At 35.9% G+C, this 20030-nt stretch overlaps 3 protein-coding genes across 8 annotated transcripts; all 3 read left to right on the top strand.

Annotated features, from left to right (window-relative positions):
• Positions 1 to 35: 35 nt before the first annotated feature.
• Positions 36 to 892, top strand: LOC135693786 (uncharacterized). The gene has a single exon (XM_065212358.2). The coding sequence runs from the start codon at positions 152 to 154 to the stop codon at positions 782 to 784; it is 633 nt and encodes a 210-aa protein (XP_065068430.2). The 5' UTR covers positions 36 to 151; the 3' UTR covers positions 785 to 892.
• Positions 893 to 2418: 1526 nt separating this feature from the next.
• On the top strand, positions 2419 to 18159 carry LOC135693775 (uncharacterized). Of its 6 annotated transcripts, XM_089111061.1 has the most exons (16): positions 2419 to 2482; positions 2715 to 2778; positions 3282 to 3342; positions 3794 to 3896; positions 4774 to 4916; positions 5300 to 5352; positions 5711 to 5894; positions 6631 to 6806; positions 7814 to 7883; positions 8481 to 8509; positions 8723 to 9555; positions 10039 to 10224; positions 14745 to 14842; positions 15317 to 15376; positions 15725 to 15864; positions 16598 to 18159. In XM_089111061.1, the coding sequence occupies exons 4-16, from the start codon at positions 3839 to 3841 to the stop codon at positions 16632 to 16634; spliced, it is 2067 nt and encodes a 688-aa protein (XP_088967187.1). In that variant the 5' UTR covers positions 2419 to 2482; positions 2715 to 2778; positions 3282 to 3342; positions 3794 to 3838; the 3' UTR covers positions 16635 to 18159. The 6 variants fall into 6 exon arrangements, with proteins under 6 accessions (XP_088967187.1, XP_088967188.1, XP_088967184.1 ...); XM_089111062.1 differs by lacking the exon at positions 3282 to 3342 and having other exon boundaries at positions 2420 to 2482; positions 5303 to 5352; XM_089111058.1 differs by lacking the exon at positions 3282 to 3342 and having other exon boundaries at positions 2420 to 2482.
• A 592-nt stretch (positions 18160 to 18751) lies between these two features.
• Positions 18752 to 20025, top strand: LOC135693780 (periodic tryptophan protein 2 homolog). Its single transcript, XM_065212352.2, has 2 exons — positions 18752 to 19593; positions 19848 to 20025. The coding sequence occupies exons 1-2, from the start codon at positions 18752 to 18754 to the stop codon at positions 20023 to 20025; spliced, it is 1020 nt and encodes a 339-aa protein (XP_065068424.2).
• Positions 20026 to 20030: the final 5 nt, after the last annotated feature.

Genomic DNA, 20030 nt, shown 5'->3' with positions numbered 1-20030 from the left:
TATAGATTTTCAAGAACACCTACGGTGATAATTTGTTTTGTGCTGTTAAAAGTGTTTGACCAGCTTTTGAATAGCGTTATAAAGAGGCAGAACTCCTTCCAAATATTTTTCAACAGTCACAAATACGCGGGTAGGATACGGAGTTGCAAAAATGATTCTGGCAACAATCGTGCTTTTTCAGCTAGCTGGCCACATTGCTGGCCATGGTATGATGATGGAACCAGTGGCTAGAAACTCGATGTGGAGGAAGAGGTTTCCGAATCCAACAAATTACAATGACAATGAGCAGAATTGCGGCGGATTCAGCACTCAGTGGTCGAAAAATGAAGGCAAATGCGGAATTTGTGGTGATCCGTATCACGTAACAAACCAGCCTCATAATGACGGTGGCAAATATTCCAATGGTCTTATCGCACGAGAATACCAGAAAGGGCAGATGATTGATATCGAGGTTAAATTGACATCTAACCATCAAGGGTGGTTTGAGTTCAGGATTGGCCAGTATGACAACACAAAAATTCAGGGAGATGCGATTGGCAGACTCAAGGGACATTTATTGCAGCTGTCTACAGGAGTGACAAGGTATAGATTGCCACGTGGCTCAGGCAGTGGTGTCTTTAAAATCCGAGCAAAGCTACCTGAAAACCTGGTCTGCCAGAGATGTGTTATCCAGTGGTGGTACAGTGCTGGAAATAACTGGGGATGTGACAATGATGGATGCGGTGTAGGCCATGGCAAGCAAGAACACTTTGTCAACTGTGCTGATGTTAAGATCACTGTATAAAAATAAAAGTAAAATATTTTCAATCAGATATCTTTATTGCCATTCGGGTGATGATTTATGCGTATCTATCCTATTTTATTTGTTATTATGATACGATCGTAAGGATAATGGGTCATTATATTTTATCTTATTCTATTTGTTAATATGATAAGGTTGATAGTTGTACGAATTTTCTGCATCTGATATTCAGACCTACTAGCTGAATCTAGGGTGTGGGGTTATGCCGTCTGTTCCACTTTGAATTTGAAGATGCGGTCCCTGCGTGCCAAGCCAATGTGCGAAATGCTAAACACGTGAATTTACGAGACACGGCACGTATCTTGGATACCAGAATCACTCTTGTTCCATACCGGTCTTGTGCTTGCGTGTTTCTGATTGGCCTATTTCGATCCACAACTAGGTATATATTTTCCATCGTGTTTTTTCGGAACCTTATTCTGACGTTTTATGCTCTGAGGAGTGTCAGACGAAAAAGCTTTAAGTATGTCGTAAAATGTTTCCTTTTTTCAAAGCCATTTACAGATGAGTCTGCTACCCAGGGTACTGAGCACAGGGCCAATAAAAATTAGTATCGTTAAAATCTTTCGCGCATCTCTTTAATGTTACTAAAACTTAAAAGGATGTTCTTGCAAAATTTTCAATCAGAGCGTTGTTAGATTTCAAACTTCACAGAAGAGACTCGTTTCATGCTTGCATGTTCTTTTCATTCAATTCTTGCTACTTGGTTACCGTAGCTTATGAATATTAGGCATACAATTTAAGTTGTGGCAATCGATTTTGCATGTGTTGCATCCAAGGTACTTATGCCCTGATCAAAATTGCCAGAGAAATGCAGCAAAACTAGGTCGCAATAAGTAAATGAAAAGGTGAAAGGACAATATAACGAGAAGAGATCTTGTGATACGAGAATATGTAACCATTATAGAAATTAAATAAACAAATCTTTCGTCCTGGCAAACATTATCGGGTTGTTTCTGCTTGCTTTTTACACTTTCGTCATCTCAGCAAAATTACAGTGTGCCTTTCTTATGGCGCAGACTTTTAATCGAAAGCAATAAATGTCAAGCAAACTTGTCGAACTTGCTATATTTGTTTGTCTTAAGACCGTGTTTACCTTGATTGCGTGAGCAAGTTCTCTGCTAATAAAGTTTTCCAGCCAACTTCGGATAAAAAAATAGATTGCTAAGGCCATAAAACAACAATGCCATTTAGACAGCTATCAATATCACAGTGTGTCAGCTTAGGGGTGCCGTCCTAAAAAGTTAGAAAGGTGGGCTGTGCTGTAGGCAATTTCAAGAGACCACACCCATGGCCCTACCCAATATACTTGCATTTGTGTTAAAGATTGATTAGAGAAACTGCTCCTTCATGATAAATCTATAGTACAATAGAGGATTGTCTACACAGAATTCGCCCAACCACATATGAGCTCACTATTAAGCCCCCCCAAACTCCCTATGAATTTTAGCAAGGGGCGGCTAACCACCCCTCCACGGCAACACTAGCTCTTTACGATATGAAATCTGTACTTGTTATACGCGTTGAATTCACTGAAACGCGTTGAATTATGTTACCGTTGCATTGGCCTCGATACCAATAAAACTATGCACAATTTTTGAATTTTCGCGCTGAAAAATACACGCATGCGTATAATGTGAAAATTCATCGTCAATGGCGGATTACTGGAAGTGTTGAAAGGTAAAAGAATAATGTTTTACGCTACATAGTCTATGAAAAGAGATAAGTGATGCTTATTAAATCTTGCTTCAAGCTAAATTCAGTCTTTTATAATGATAATGTCTTAATTGACTTTGTATATTTATTTTGATTTAGGCCGACCCGACAGGCCACATTATATGGATTTCTTGGATGATTTTGAAAATAACAAATCAGTTTGGAATCTTTGTGTGTAGTCAAATATTTTTTATAGATCGACTTTTTGCGTCACGGATCTTCAATGAAAGAGGGCCTGATTCCACGATGAAAATAATTTAGTAAGTGGCAAATGATAATTGATATACATTGCACATTGTCACTTCGCCAGCTGTTTTTCTTTGTATGTATTGTGCATTAAAATAGCAAATAACATGGCCAAGTTATATTTTAATTAGCAACCGGGAGCTCACAACTTGACTGAAGTACCAAAAACAATTCCAAAAACTTTACAGTGCATCTCTAATTTAAAACTGTTCATAAAACATATTAGACTGTTCATAATTTGAAGACTTAACAAGTTCCTTTGAAATGGATAGTGAAGTCTGTACGCAGACTATGTACTTTGTTGATAATTTGTAGTTGAATTTCGCTAATAATAAATTTATTATGTGTTGCAGGGATAAATTTATGTTGTGCTATTTTTTATTGTTTGAATGAAGTATAATTTTCTATGGCTATTCCATTTATAAAATTATGAAGTTGAATGGTAATTAATTGAGTAATAAAGTCAAAGGGATACAAAGAGAAAAATCAGTTTGCATCTGCTTTTACAATTTACTAGGGAAATTCAGCCGACTACCTCTATTTCTGAGTACAATGTTTGGTTCTACAAAATAACATAGGTGATTATGAAGTCTTTTTCCATATGTTTATGATATTGCCAGAAAATAAGCCAGATACTTTCAGCAAGTTCTTTCAATGGTCTCCCACATATGGCCCATGGTTCAAGGGTGGAATCCTTGTGAAGCTCACACTGGACATACGTCAGTTAACAATAGAAAGACAATGGGAAATCATTAGTCGATGCTGGATATCTCTTGTGTAAGCTACATGAATTCAACACTTGCCCGTGGTCTCCCAAAATGGTACTCTGGCAACAGGGGTGGACAATTCCAGTAGAAATTTGGTTGCCAGGCAGTTACCTTTTGTAGCGATAAACAGCCTCTGGCATATAAAAACCAGTTTTCCGGGTGCACAGAAGACTGGATTGTCCACCCCTGTTGTTACATTATATTCTCCTTAAATTAATAAATTAAAACAATGAATAAGTAAAATATTGTCTGTTTTTTACAGTTATACATAGCCTTACATATGAGAAAAAGATGTTAATCCAAATACATGCACCTGGCATACATCAATACCCAATTCTTGTATTTTGATAAAGCAAATCTCCAAGGTAAGCACTGATGCTATAATAATTTATAATGTAATATCACTTAGAAGATAATAAAAGCTACTCCAGCACTATTAAAGCTCAAAGAATTTATCAGTTCCTATCAATAAAAGAAACCAGTCAATGTATCTTGCTGTTCTAACAAAAAACCAATAAAGATGGCTCAGTTGTTAGAGGCGCTGACTACAGACCCAAGGGTCCGTGGTTCAAGTCTTTGGATTGACCAAACTTTCACCAAGAGTGAGTAGAGTCGCCAGCTCTCTGTAATTCCAGGCATAGGAATCACGAGGTGTGGTCACATCGAGAGGAAGGACCAGGACACTGCTCGATAAGCATAGCTTCTCAGTGTCCTAACAACTACCTACGGATGCTAGGTAGCAACAAATACAAATACAAAAAGAAAAACGAAGAATCTTTGTTCCTCTTTATAACAGTAACCCCATTGCCTGATCCTTTCATGGTCTTATTTATCATATTTTTTAATGTATAAATCTCTCTCTCTACATTCATTCATTTAGATTAATTATTTTGTCATTGGAATGGAGTATAAAGGCATTAATGGTTGATAGCAGAAATTTTTTTTCAAAATTCATGTAGCACATATAGTGAAACGCACTTTTATCAAATGTAGCGACTTTTATCAAATGGAAAATTTCTTTTGTTGTCTAACAAATTGAGCTTTTCACACAATTGTCTGTATACTTATGGTAAATTACTAATGGAACTGTTTACTGGTCTGTCATAAAGTGCTTGATGCCTAATAGACAGAGCTATCAACAGAGCAAACACAGGTTTTAGAAATTTCAATGCTTGTAGACCTAATGCTGTTTTTGTGTTTTAGCTAACTACTATATTAATATTTCTAATATTTTGCTTTTAGAATGCAAAATGGTTTCAAGAGCAAGCAAATCTTCCAAAAATATTTTGCATGCCATTGCTGCATATGAGATTGGTTTGAAGGAAAAGAGGATGTTAGATACCTTTGCTGAGCAAAAGTTATCTACAGAATGCTCTGATAATTATGTAAGAAACTTTATCAATTTTTATCGATTTTAATGAATCTAACTAAAAACAAGGCCTTGTAAATTTACCATTTGATTATTTACTCATTATTTACAAAATAGGACATGAATGTTTAAAACTCCAGAATTTCGATCCCACATCAAAATGATATTGTGTAATTAATGTAAGTTATGTAAAATCAAAGAGGCTAACGAGTCATTTGCTTTTTTAATTCAGTATATGTCCCTTGCCAGTTCTTATCATGAGCAAGGAAGTTAAAACTCATTATATGTTGAATGATTGTAGCATCGTCTCTGATAGAATCAGTTGATTTCTCAGCTTTAGGCATTTGTCTTGCATTTTTCATTTTGTGGTCTTATGTTGAAACAATCTCATTCTTCTAGCAGTACCAATCTCGCACAAAGTCAGCATTCTTGATAACATTCAGTCCTAATGGGTGAGTTGATCAAACAATGTTTAAAAGCATTCTTTTATAACTAACATGAGTTATTTTTTAACTTGATTGTTTTAAACTATTCAAACATTGTTTGTAATTCTTTACAAAGTACTGAATTGCTGGTTCTAGAATTTTTTGGTTCCTTCTAGAATTCATCTCATCTTTAAGATTGTAGAGTTTAATATTAGGCTGCTGGCCCATCAGGAAACATCTTTTTCAAACAAATTATTTTCTCTGAACATTGTTTTTATGTAGAGATATTAGTTTTTCTTTTGGCTTTTGAATTTTCTTGTAAAATTTTATTACAACATGTCAATATAAGTCTGTTTTTAGCTTGATCGTTTAAAATTTTTAATAGGTCAAGAATAGCAGTATCTCATGGTGATCACACAATCAAAATATTTGATGTGCAAACAAATCAATTGATCACATCTTTGAAAGGACATACAAGGTCAGCTTGGAGCATATGTTATCATCCATTCCACAACAATATTATTGCTTCAGGATCCTTAGCTGGTGAAATTAGAGTTTGGGATGTGGATGTGAGTTTTATTTCCTGCCAGCACTGAGCTATTTGCAGTGTTTGTAAATTCATTTGTGTACTATTGGATGGTTGAAGCACAAAAATAACTAGAAGAGAATTTTTCATTTCAAATAATTTTCATTTTCAAATAATTTAGGGAGGGTTTACTGTCCTTGAGCAAATGCTGGTTTACAAGGACCTTTCATTTAATTTACAATATTACACTTAAATCAAATCTAATTCATAAATTTGCCTAAAAGATATACAAAATTATTTTACAGTTTATTCAGACAATTCCTGTTTATTTAATTTAAAGTTTTATATATTTAATCTTAGTTTTGGAGACCTGGAGGGAAGATGCCTATTTAACTAAATGAAAGGGCATTCCATGCCTGTATGGCTCTAAAAGAAAAGCATTTTTGCCCATTTTTTGATACCTTGTATTTTCTACAATTTCTAATGATGGTGTCACCAAACATATATCAAACAGTCAGTTTCAGACAGTCATTGTTAGAAATTCCCAAGTCTAAAGTCGTTTTATGGAGCATCAAACATTGGTCAAAATTTTTTATTACCTCAAACATTGTTCTGTTCACATATCCATTTGATATTTATACCCTCCATGATAATTTGTAAGTATGTTAGTTTGGGTCATATTCTTTATATATATAAAAATTATTTTAACAATTGTTTATATGTAGATCAAGAAATGTTCTCCATATTGATTTATTTACTGTAGAGTTATTTTCTTATAGACTGGAGACTGTCAGTCCTTTGAAATTGCTAGAGGCCATGTCATATCATCACTGTCCTTCCATCCATATGAAGACATATTAGCCGTTGCAGTCAGCTCTAGACTGTTCTTTTTAAACTGGAAAACTGGCAAAGTAATCCACACCAGTACAACCAGGGGCCTAAAAGAATCTGTGAGGTACGCTCTTTTATTCCATTATCCTCATCTCCTTGAAGCGAAATACTTCCAGGTAGTCATTTAGCCGTTACAGCCTGCGCATACAAATTTGAGCTGAAACCACGCCAATTGGCCTGTCCCAGTGAATCCATTACCATGCCATTTTTTGTCTCAGAATGAATCGATAACTTCTGGAAGAGAATATCTCTTCATTCTGATTCCTGCAAGTCCCCTGCTTCCAGCATTTACTATGTAACATGTGCCTTTTAGAAAATCTTGTTCTTTATTGTGCTTGTCCCATCGATTCTACTTTGAGTCTTTTTCAGTATGTTGATCCTGAAATCATTGACTGAATTTCTGATTGTATGTTTAGTAAAGTTATGAAGCGGAAGGAAATTAGCGAGATTTGATTCTCAACATCCCCATTTTCCATCAAGAGGCAATACCATCATTTGATCCAATGTTGACATGCCTGATATAAGAGGCAGGGTTTTAGAAATTTCATTTATTTGCACATACACAGGGTTTTTTTCTTATCTTAGTTGCAGTGTCAAGGGTTGAAATCTGAAATAATCTACTTTCTTTCAAATGTGTCATTTTTGTTATCGCATGATTCCTTCAACTGATGAAGGCCATTAGCAGATAGTAAACAGTAAAATCTCACTAGCAGATAGTAAACAATTATTTATAATGAGAGTAATAGGATAACGTCCCTGTTTATCTGTCTCTACTTAACCCCTCCCCCTCTGTTTTCTCTTGTTCAGTCCTCCTAGGCTTTTTTCTAACGTCACCAACTGAAATTGCTAACCAATGTAGGCTCTAGGATGCTGACAAACCATGGCCATTCAGCCTCTTTTCCCGGTTCTATAAATTGCGATTCCACCTATATGCTGGCTTTCTACTTTGGATCGGAGAATCAGAAAAAAATTGACTCGCACTGCAGACGAGAAAGTTTACAATCTTGCAGTATCAAGGACACTATGTTATCAAATACCATTGCAAATGTACGTGAACTTTCGCCCTTTCAGATATGTTAAGCTTGGCTTGCATTCCGATTGGATTTTAACTGGCATTCTTAACGACCTTGACAAAAAAGAAGTAAGCTATCAATTTGACGTATTTTTCTCTAATATAAAAGCATTGTTTCAGCGAAGATTTAGTTTTACTATTTGTTAAGGTCGTCTTAATGAAAGGAATTTCTTGTTTGCCATTTTTAAAATAAGATCGATATGTGCTGGTTTATTGGTTTTTTTTGTGTGAAAATATGAAAATATTGAATGGAGTTCAAATGTTAAGTGCTTTATTCATAATAAGTTCATTGGTGCGTTCACTTAAGCCTTTTTTACACGACACCTCTTTAACCTGGATTCAATCTTGGTATTTCAATGCCATTTTTTGCTATATCATTAATGAAAAAGTGACATATAAAAAAAGTAAATGTATATTATTTTACCGAATTATTAAAATATTTAAGCTTCTACACATTTAATTTAATTTCAACCCAGTCAGCAATGCTGGTTTACAAGAGCCCAGGCATCTAAAATAACAGAAAACCTACTTTCTGTTCCAATAAACCTTTAAATAATACAATACATTTCCCAACCCCTTCCGATTTTACTTTTTCCTGACCACGCAAATTTTGATACCTTTTTGCAATATTTCCTCCAACCTCTCATGACGCAATTTTTTCACTAGCAACTATTTGGTGATATTCGAATCCAACCGTAAGTAATTTTGTTTTAGATATATACCTTTAATGTTTCTTTATGCGAATCTTAATGAAATAGAATTTTACATTGGTAAAAAATCGAGCATGTGAATTGGATGTTTTAAAATCTTCATCTAGTTCTGAATTTAAAACGTTTTTAACATTTTTTTGATATTACCCGGTTAAAATATAGCTTTGTCTGTTTGAAATTTTTTTGGAAATTTATCAGGAGCTCAGAATTAGGCCAAAGAGCTTTGCAAACCGTCAGCTGTCATCGGCTTGAGAATCCCAGAACCTCTTCTGCAGCTACCACGAACTCGAGGCCTGAGACGTCCACAGCAACTATAAATGTTGAGTCATCTTCAGGAGCGGGTCATTTTCAACGGATTTCGAGTGCATATGCAGAACAGGCTGCTTGTCCTAATAGGAGCAGCAGCTCAAGTGACACAAATACTTCTGCAAATGTGTCCATAACCAACTGTTCGTCCAGTCGGGAGCAGGGGGCTTCAACGACGAATTCAAATCAGAACACTGGTAGCACTTCTGGATCTACGAATCTGGTACGTTTCTCAGAAGAAAGAGATCTCGAATTAACGAATTTTCCAAGGCCACCGGAACAAGGCAGGGTCCCACTCTCAAGGCCGTTTAGATCAGAAGTATGGAGAGTTGATTTAGACGAAGAGAACGCTAGGGTTTCTTCATCGCAATCGTTTAATGCGCAATCAAGAACTGACTCCGGGTTTCCTTCGTTACCGGTTTATAGTTTTATATCGTATCCGGCTGGTACTAGATATGGTTCCAGTTCTTCAAGCTCAATACCTAGTGGTCATGCTGTCGCCACAGCAACTGCAAGGACTCCACGTCATGTGCACACGGCAGTTGTTGTAGCTGGCGGTCTTGCAGAAGAATCTGAAGAGGCTCTAAGGACTGCAATAAATCGCGCTATAGCTGGTGCATTTGCGGGGAATGGCGAAGGAGCAGTAGCGTCGAACATAGCTAATTCTACATACAGGCTGCAGTTGTGGAATCTCGTTGATGCTGGCGTTCCATTGCTGACTGAAGGTAGATATAGACGATTCATTGTTGTGTTTTGTTACATTCGCTCGTCAATGATTCTGACATAAACAAGCCTCGGCTGGACTAACTAACAGTATCACTGTCTGATTTTCAATAATTTAGATCTCTTGCCTGATTTTGCCAGGTTAAGTACTACCGGGTAACTTCACATTCAAAAGTTAGGTGATGGATTGGTTTTATCTGCCAACCAATACCAGTACCTAACAAATATGACCAAAACCTAGACCTACTCCAGGAGCCTCTGTTTTGCTTCTACCTCTCTTCATGGACACTACAACATATGTCAGTAAAGTAAGGCAGTAGCGAAACACTCATGGATAAAGTCTAACAAATACCTTGCTCAAACGCAAGCTTTGACTGCTTAAGCAGACATTGCAGACCGTAAAATATTCCTCGATGCTGATGAATAAATTTTTACTTCCATGAAATCTAATTGATCGTCCCCTACATGATCTTTTTCCTTTTCAGCAAATTGCAATGTCGTTGTCCCGTTTTGTAAGCTTCACAATGATGGCAGCATCGACATCTCGCAAGACGAAACTTTATTAGCAGCTTATGTGCCAAGCACGAGAGGATTTCCTGAAAATGGCAATGTTTGCATATTCTCGTTGCAAAGGGAGACCTTAGGCCACTGTATTTTCAAGAGATCTTACGGTATGACTTAATAGGATCTTGTTGGCCATATTTGATATTCTAGATGTGTTCGGGGTGATTCTTTATATCCCTTTAATTTTAAATTTCTTTTTTCCTTATCTGCTCCTTATCCTACCAACTGTGTAACTGTGTTTGAATGTTTACATGCGCTCAACCTTGGAAGTGCATCGGTCAATTCCCCTTTCGAATCCAACTATCTTCGCATCGTTTTTATCTTCGCATTCGCATCGCATCGGTTACTCCTGCAGTTACCAAGCCTTCGAAGAAAACTTATATTTAGCCATCTTTCCAAGTTTCAATTGTTTACTACACACTTTCAGTCAATTTGCACTACTTTAGTGTTTCCGTATTATTGAGAGAAACCAGCAAATATGAAATGTTTTTCAAGGCTGGGAAGCATTCTATCCATTTGTGCTTAAGATACTGTTCTTCGAGACGGAGATGCTCTAACTGGCGGATGCTATTGGAGGATGCTATGGGAAAAGGAGGCAACGTCCTGAATATCTCATTCCTGTCAAGCTATGTCTTATTCCCTTTTGATATTTGTAAATTTGGCTTTTTTAGTTTCTATGGATTTTGTATGTAGTTGTAGCAAGATTATCCTATAGCTAAGCAGCAACATAATACAAACTCTCTCTTGTGTAGCGGCAAAAATCTAGTCACTATCAACAGTTTTTTCCGCATCTCAATCCTAGTATTTTTCGTATTAGGGCTTCAGGGGTAGCTTGCATTGCTCGTTCCTTGATTAATCCTTCTTAAATCAAGTTACCATCGCATGTTTAGTGGGTAATAGCTCGTTAGTATTCTGCATCCTGTATTAAAGTTTCCCAAAGATGTGAAGTTTTGTTGCTCAATGACAGCTTAAAATTTGATCTTCGGAATTCTGTCAATTTTTATCCTTATGCTGTTAGATTTTCTTATGCAAAGTTTCTGATAAAAGAATGACAGTGCTTCGGGATCTTGAAAAGCGGCATTCATCAGAAAACACACCAAACAAGAAGCAACGAATTGTTTTTACGCTTACTATTCGAAAGCTATGAAAGTTTTTATGTCATAGAGACGAGGACTCAGACGGAGACAGGGATTTCACATCCCTTGATATCGTCATAACGTGAACACATCTTTTGTGAACTTTAAAAATTTTTTCACACAATCTGTATTATGTGTTTTTGGGGAAAGAAAAGATTGGTTAAAGTCTGTTTTTATCTTTTTTCATCGCACGTTTCCTGTCATTTTCATTTGACAAACTTTTCATTTTGTACTGAACGCCGCCCTCTGATAAACGCCGTCCTCTATTGAACGCCGCATCCATAATTATGTATTTCAAGCACTACGAAATTAGGCCGGTTTTGAAAGGATATATTAGCAGAGCATACCGTTTGAGCAAAAGCCTTTAAGTGATTTATTAGTTGTACCTTAAGTTTGGTAATTTGTAGGTTTTTGATCTTGGGAAGCGCAGCTTGATAATGAACAGAATAACCAGCACGGCGAAAAAGAAACATCTTTATGTTTGGACATTAATCATCGCAACCAGCTTTGATCCAAATTCTACAAAATTAGTACGCAGAAATTAATACGACAAAATTAGTGCGGCGTAATCAGTACGGCATAATCAGTTATTAAGACGTTTCAACTCTAGCTAGAGTCATATTCAGTAAGTGGTAGAATATAATACAAATTTTGCTAAATTTGTAAAGAGTCATATTTATTTCATTTCATTCATTTTATATTTTTGATACACAAAATTCCCTTCAGCTTACATCAAATACCAAATAAGAAAATGAAAACCCTAGTTACATTAATATAATTTATTTACAGTTATATATGAAAGGAGTAAACAATAAGGATTGAAAGTCATTTGATCGACTGTAAGTTCGAAAGTAGTGATCATAAGTATATGCATTGCAGGGTTTCATAATAGGTTAAGGACAGGCATTGCAATTTTCGTCAGTTCAAGTTAAGTAGCATACCATATGCTGCTTAAAATTTTTCTTGATCATGATTTAAGTTTGGAGTTATAATGAGTCACCACTGTTGGCATATGCTAAAAACATTGGGGCTTGAAAAAATCCTCTTTGCGGCTTTACATTCTTGCTAGAAAGAATAATTGCAGATTATTATCATTATTATAATTTTTCAGTATACCACTATTATTATTATTATTATTATTATTATTATTATTATTATTATTATTAAAACATGCTTAAACAAATCGATTCCCAGCCTCTTCATGCAAAAAATAAGCTACGTCTTTATCACAACTTCGTTCTTTCTAAAATTTCCTGGAACCTTACTGTAGCAGATCTTTCAAAGACGTGGGTTGTCGAGAATCTTGACAACCTTGTATCCAAATACATCCGCCAGTGGCTCGACCTCCCAATAAGTGCTACCTTGAGTAGCATTATTCTTTCTAAAAACCAGTTTGGACTCAGCCTAACTTTACCATCCACCAAATTCCTACAGTGTCAAACAGTTTTACGAAACGCATTGAAATCTTCACCAAACGATAACATTCGCTCTTTATGGAAAAATACCAGCATTGGCACAAATATACAATATGATATATATAGGAACACCAAAGAAGCATTAAAGGCTGTCCAGCATGTGCATAAAGATCGTCTGCAAAACATCCTAACCTCCCAAGGATCTTTATTATCACATCTCTTTAACCAGAATCTTCCACAAATAAACAAACTTTGGTCCAAGGTGCAAAGTAGCATGCCTCAGAATATTTTCAATTTCACCATAAGGTACCTGAACAATACCCTTGCCACACAGAAAAACCTGAAAAAATGGAACTTGAGCCAGACCTCTGACTGTTCTTTCTGTTTTCTGCCAGAAACCCTCCTTCATGTTGTTGCTGGCTGCAAAACATATCTGGAACAAGGCCGATACACCTGGAGACATAACTCTATCCTAAACTTTCTAGCTACGTCACTAAAAGCTGTCAATGAATCTACCATCTACGCTGATATACCTGGCTATCTTTCACCATCAATCATAACTGGAGAAAACCTTCGCCCTGATCTTCTCTTGAGGACTAACAACAATTACCTCTACATTTTAGAGCTAACTGTTGGCTTCGAATCCAATCTTGAGACAAATGCTACAAGAAAACACAGCAAGTATGCTCCTCTCTTATCTGGTTTACAGCGGCAGTTCAAATGTGTCTCCTTTGTTAATCTTTCTATGAGCTCTCTTGGCATCTTCGGCAATTCCTGCAATTCATTCTTCAAAATGTGTGACTCTCTCTCCATCGATCAGCAACAAAAACAGTATCTCATTTCTAAACTTTCCAACATTGCCATCCGTACTACGTACTACATATTTTGTTGCAAAAATAAGCCATGGACAAATCCGGAATTACATCCTTTTTAACTTTAGTTGTTTTATTTTATTTTTCTCAGTTTTTCCTTTTACCTTACGATTTTTATAGTTTTTTCTTGTAAAACCAGGCTAGCCAATTGCAAATTACCTTGTAATAGTGAGATTTGTAGTTGTAGTTTAAGTTGAATTGAAAATGAAATGTTTCCATTATTATTATTATTATTATTATTATTATTATTAAATATTATTATTATTATATTTTGTTGCAAAAATAAGGGTTGTTTTATTTTTCTCAGTTTTTCCTTTTACCTTACGATTGCTGTAATTTTTTTCTTGTAAAACCAGGCTAGCCAATTGCAAATTACCTTGTAATAGTGAGATTTGTAATTGTAGTTTAAGTTGAATTGAATATGAAATGTTTCCATTATTATTATTATTATTATTTTCTTAACTTAACAAATCAGCTGATTTTGGGATTCTGTATTAGTTTGGTTGAGCAACTTATGATATTCCGTTTTCTGAATTCTTTACTTTAGTAAACTACTTAGCCAAGCCAATAAATTTCTTCCTTGTCCTCGACATTCAGCGTCTTTCACATAAACCTTTTTGTTTTGAGAAAGCTGGAGCACTTTTCTAGGCACCTGTTTACGCTCTTTTGAATTCAACTATTTTCTGGTCAGTCTATTATATTATTTTTTACGATACTAAGCCGAATGTTTATCTAAACATCTCATGTTATCACCACCATTTCACCATTTTAGCCCTTTCGAATTGCTGCAGGATTAACCAACCTAGGTTTTCGTTGGCGTTCGGAGAAATGCTCGAAGCCCATATTCTCAAACATACTTCATTCAATCAAGCATATAGTTAATGCTAATATGGGTAAAGAGTCGTAAAGAAAGTATTCGAGGAAGCTACAATTTTCTTTTGATTGACTTTGCTGACAATAAAACGTTTAGATCTTGCTGATAATATGGTTCATTGTTTTTATACTTCTCGCAGAATACATGTATGCAAAAAGGACACTGCTCAGTGTTCATTTTAACGAAAATGAGATAAAACTAAGATCTTTCACATTCCTTTCCTGTGCACAATTTCACAAAATTTGGTTAATTTATGAAAGGCAAATTAATTTTTTTCTTGCTCTATACTTTCTGACAAAGTGCAAACGAAATAACTTTTTGTATTTCTAGGCCCAAATTCAGTATGTCTAAGCTTTTCTCCGTTGAACAACTATCTGCTGGTTGGTTTGGCATCAAGAAGAGTAGCAGCATCTACGAGAAAGGAGGAGGTATTTACATCTTTGGCTTTTATCATTTTAGTATTTAGGAGAAGCTTGGCTTGGCGTCAAGAAGAGTAGTAGCACATGCTTGTTACAGAGGCTTTGGGATGGGCGTAGCAATTAAGGTTTTCTGAAAATTAAGGTTTTCTGAGAAATGTGTATTTTAAAATTGCGCAACAATGAATATAAATTTAAGGCGATTTTTTTACCCTGACAATTTAATTTTTGAGCTTCTCTACCTTCGTCTATATCACTTTAGTAATCAGATGTGTATATTGATAAGTATAAAATCGATGTTTCCTGTCAATGTTTTTACTCATCCTTGCAGGTCTTCCCTCCTATTTTTTTAACGCTTCGGTTAATTCTCATTGAATCTTTTATGTCTGATGTTTCCCTTTTTCCGTCTTCCACATGTTTTGTCCCTTGACAATCTGTAGAATAGTTATAGACGGTATTATTTATGGCTTTATAACTCCAATTTAGCTTGTTGGTCAGATACTCAGACTGCCCACTAATGGAAAGTGTGTTACCGAGGATGATGAGGTATTTATGATGCTTCTGATTTTCAATAAAATACAGATCTTTTATGTATCTTATAAGCTTTCAAGGGTTTTCTGACTCACGGGTTACTTCTTATGATTATATTTGCTCCATTGCTTTTTTGACATGCAAGATGGTCAAGAGTCACATTTTTTGTCTCAAATTTTGCAATGACTCTATTTGCATTTTAGCATTTCAACTTTGCTATTCTATGTCACATGCTATGGTGTAAAATATATTTGTCTTTCGTTTTTCAAAAGATATTGAAGCTATTTACATGGAACCTTTAACAGACATTTAGGATAAATAATTTGTTTTGGAGTTATTTTGGCACAGCCAATTTCGTTGTAGGTCGTGCATACCCTAGTTCACCCCAAGAGTGACGAATCTGACCCCATTGTAAGTGTGAACACAGCCAAGTTCCACCCAATTCCTGGTGTTGGCATTATATACGGCACCAACCATGGAGCTGTGAGGCACTGTCGATACGGGTAATCAGTTCATTGATTATGACAATTCATTCATTTGAAGTTGGCAGCCTCAATAGCTTAATAGCCTTATTCACGCCAACTTTGTAAATAAACCTACTTTGAAATTCTAAAATCTAATACACATTTACTTGAGTATCTTCAAGACTATGAACAAAAACCTTAACAATGTTTGCAGTTACATTTACCTGTAGGCCTTACATTTGTTATCACTCATTTATATGTTTTCAAAAGTCTATATCGAATATATCTTATGGTTCCAATACCACGTATGGCACCAGGCGACCTCGTTGTTTCTGTGTCCTTTTATTCGGCAGAGACATCTTCAAGACAGCTTGAATCAACTTGTTCTTTGTTTTATGTATCTCCATCTCCACGTTAGCAGATAAACCAAAATGAATGAATATTTGACCAAAATTTTTTCCATTCAATATTGCAGCAGTAGAAGCTTTCATCGCAGTAGAAGTTAAAGTTTCTATCAAGGGCAACACGAAATCTTTTTCAAAAGATATTTAGAAGATAACTGACCGTTTTGGTTCTTTCTTGCAAGTTCCTCTGCAATACCTTTATCAATAATGATGGTATTATGCAAACGATACAACATAACATACTGGTGTCAAGGCCCTTTGAACAGTGCTGTGTATATAAGAAAAGGATGCGTTTTTTCTATCGAAATGCAGATTGCAGACATTTTAAGTATATTCTGATAGCTCAAAGGCAATTATTTTCATTTTAGGGCACAAGTGTCAAAGAAGAAGCTATCATTTACATAAAGATAAGAGGTGGCAGACGAGAAATCTATATTTCTTCAGTTCTTGTCGATATTCTGTATCTAAACAACTACAACCAACAGACGAGACGAGACGATGCTGTTTAGGCTGTACGCTATGTATATCCCATCGTAAGTCAAAGGTTTGACTGACGTAACGAGTGCCACTGGGATACTTTGCTTATTGGTTGCTTTTGCTAGTAGCCCGGCCTAGTGTGTGTTTGAAGCTCCACTTAAACTGCCTTTCCTAAGCTTTGAAGCGATATTGATGGGAATTAATTAATAAATGTTTTGCTTGGCGAAACCCCGTACAGTATTTTTTTTGGAGAATTGGGCATATAAGGTGCATTTAACATTTATCCGAACATTTGTAGACAATGTAATGAGTAAATATTATCAGATATTCTGATAAGATTTTTAGCAATGGTAGAGTTGCTTTTTGGTATATTTCTTGTCACTTAGCATTTTAACTGTTTTGCAGTTAGAGCTGTTCCTAATATTTTTTTTCTTGACAAGGTTCTTATGTCGAAACCTGATCGATCATCTGAGGGTGTTCTGGTAAAACAGAAACAGCCAATGCTAATCGATGCATTGTGTTTGAACTTGCAACTGAAAATTCCTCCACATGTTTTTCTAAATTTTGATATGGCTTTATCATAGTATACCATTTTTTTCTGTTTAAATTGCTTCAGATTATGGTCTATTTTTATAAGCATTGCGAGTTTATAGCATTGTTTATTATTCATCTATAGCGAAATATTTCAACCTCTTCCATACAAACCACATTTGCCCTTACTTTCACATTGGTCTTGATATGCCCCTTGCATTAGCCAGTTTTTGCCATGGCAGGAATCCAAGGTTCTTACTATGATTTCATGCTTTCAAAACAGCTTGCAACAAATAGGTCTAGATTTATCAGTGAAGAAGTCCGTGTACTGTATCGGTGCAAGAAATTTGTGCTTCGAATAAGGTACAAACAAAAGAACTTCTACTGCACGTGTATTTTAGAACTTCTAATGCACGTCAATATCCCTGCAAAATCTTTTGACTGTGAAAATCTTTTCGCGTCCTTATCTTGGAATCTGCTATTCCAAGAAATTTTTGGAGAACGAGTGAATGGAAGCCAACCGCGTTTTCTGTTGAAATGACATGTACGTCGTATTTAATCATTATTGCTTATGTTCCTTGATTGTAAGAGGAAATGGGGGTACTCACTTATTTGAATATTTTCGCTACTTCTCTTTCCCAGCCAGAAAGATATGTAAATATTATTGATGTCATGAAAAAGTTTATTAGTGAGGGAGTTATATAATTAAATAGAGTTAATTGATTTGGACTGCTTTTAAATCAAAATCCGCTTTTAAATCCATACGAAATTTAATGTAACAATATCTTAATGCGTATTTGTAATACCACAATCAGAATATACTGAAGTAATGCATGCTCAACACAAAATGCATATTTTGCCGAAATGTTGTGATTGTGGAAATTGATAGAGAATGAATTTTACTGTTTACTGATTGTTCAAATAGATGTAGTAATTGATTGAGTTTTTCCTCTGAATTCCCTGAAAACACTTGAAACTAGCATTGTCGAACCCCACCTCCGCTACTGTTGCGCTGTATGGGGCTGTTGTGGCATTACTGAAATCTCGAAACTTCAGAAACTTTGAAATGGAGGTGCTAGAATAGCAGTTTTGATGTCTCTAGAAAACCCCTGCTTCAGAATCTAGACTGAAAAACAGTCAATGATATGATTAAACACAACAGTAGGACGATAAACAATCTTTCCCCCAATATACGAGCAAATTCACAAAGTGCAGCTTGGCAGCTGCATAATACAAACACTGATAATGGCTTTGGAAAAAGCAAACATTTGAGTAAACTAAAGCTTCTCGTCTGACACTCTTCAGAGTTTTAAACGTCAAGAGCATAGATCGAAAGCAAAAGATATCTTCACTGTACCCAGAGCCGCAAAATTTTAACGGCTGCAAAAAATACACTAAGGGTATCTTCACTGCAGCAGACGTATCAGAAATTCGAATATCGAACTTCTAATTCGACCATTATATTTGCTTGTCTACACGGGGAAGTTTATTTTGAATACATTGGCTTCTGCTCGATGGAAAAGAAAGAGAAACCATGTCCTCCTATCCATTTTGCCTGCAGGAAAGAGTTGTCTAGCTTGCATTTTGAGCGTTTATGGTCTCCTCCGAAGTTATGGACGCCGACATCATTCATTGAGTGTTGCAGATTTACTGCTGATAGCAAATCGTTACTATTTGGTGACTCGAGTGGGATTTTACGGTGCTACCAGCTAGAGACCAAAGAGGTATCAGAATTTTCTGTTGGAGCAGAAATAATCTGGGCTTTAGATGTCAGTTCTGATGGTGAATATATTTGTTGTTGTGGAAATGACAGATTAGTTAATGTTTGGAGTAGAAGTTCTGCAAAGTGTCTTGCTTCGCATTCTCGCCATAATGACAGCGTTTGGAGCGTAAAATTTACAATTGACACTAATTACGTCATATCCTGCTCGTCGGATTTAAAAATAATTATTTGGGGTTTCAGAACAAGTCCAGAAGCTTGTCTTGTTTTGGATGGTCATGCGAAGCCTATATCCCACATTGACGTTTCAAGTGATGGAAAAATGTTTGCTAGCTGTTCATATGATCAAACAGTTCGCATTTGGATCGATCTAAGCGATGTTTCTCGAAAAAATATAAAATGCTGTACCGTTCTCAAAGGTCACAAGAAACGTGTGAATTGCTGTTCCTTCTCGCCGCATAGGAACGACATACTTGCATCTGGGTCAGCGGACTGTGACATCATCTTATGGAGTATTTTAGATGAACGTGTACTTTTCAGATTCAGAGGCCATTGTAACATTGTTTGGTCATGTGCTTTCCTGAGACTGAAGAACGAGCTTCTTGTTTTATCATGTTCCAGTGATCACAGTTTAAGGTATTTATTCAAATTAGTGCTCTCTATTATTTATCGCCAATTTAGGCAAACATAACACAAAAATACATGATACAATGGAATCATGTGATTACGAATTCTGTATAGATCAAGAATTTATTTCATGATATCAGGAAGTTTGTTATACCAAAGGGTATTCAAAGGGACCAGGGCTTTCAGTAGCATGATTTCATAATTTAAACTAATTAATCACAGGAAGAAATGGAATTTGACGTGTATTCTCAAATACAATTTAGATTTTGGGACACATTCACGGGATACGAGCTGGCGACACGGAAAAGTTTTTGCTTTCAAGACGATACGCCCGCCCAGTTACTTTGCTGTCAAGTGTCACGTGACGGAGAGACGATCGCAATAACAACTACGGATGGTTGTGTATACATAGGATCTTTTAAACAAAAGACAAAACTATAATTTAT

The sequence above is a fragment of the Rhopilema esculentum genome, chromosome 11 (genome assembly GCF_057945365.1).
Source record: "Rhopilema esculentum isolate cy_ngs chromosome 11, ASM5794536v1, whole genome shotgun sequence".
NCBI lineage: Eukaryota > Metazoa > Cnidaria > Scyphozoa > Rhizostomeae > Rhizostomatidae > Rhopilema > Rhopilema esculentum.
This window is presented reverse-complemented; position numbering and strand designations above follow the sequence as displayed.

Coding starts and splice junctions, on each gene's coding strand:
- LOC135693786 (XM_065212358.2), top strand. CDS start 152: ATGATTCTGGCAACAATCGTGCTTTTTCAGCTAGCTGGCCACATTGCT.
- LOC135693775 (XM_089111061.1), top strand. CDS start 3,839: ATGCACCTGGCATACATCAATACCCAATTCTTGTATTTTGATAAAGCA. Junction 4,917..5,299: donor CAGAATGCTCTGATAATTAT/GTAAGAAACTTT, acceptor TCATTCTTCTAG/CAGTACCAATCTCGCACAAA. Junction 9,556..10,038: donor CGTTCCATTGCTGACTGAAG/GTAGATATAGAC, acceptor TTTCCTTTTCAG/CAAATTGCAATGTCGTTGTC.
- LOC135693780 (XM_065212352.2), top strand. CDS start 18,752: ATGGAAAAGAAAGAGAAACCATGTCCTCCTATCCATTTTGCCTGCAGG. Junction 19,594..19,847: donor TCCAGTGATCACAGTTTAAG/GTATTTATTCAA, acceptor AATACAATTTAG/ATTTTGGGACACATTCACGG.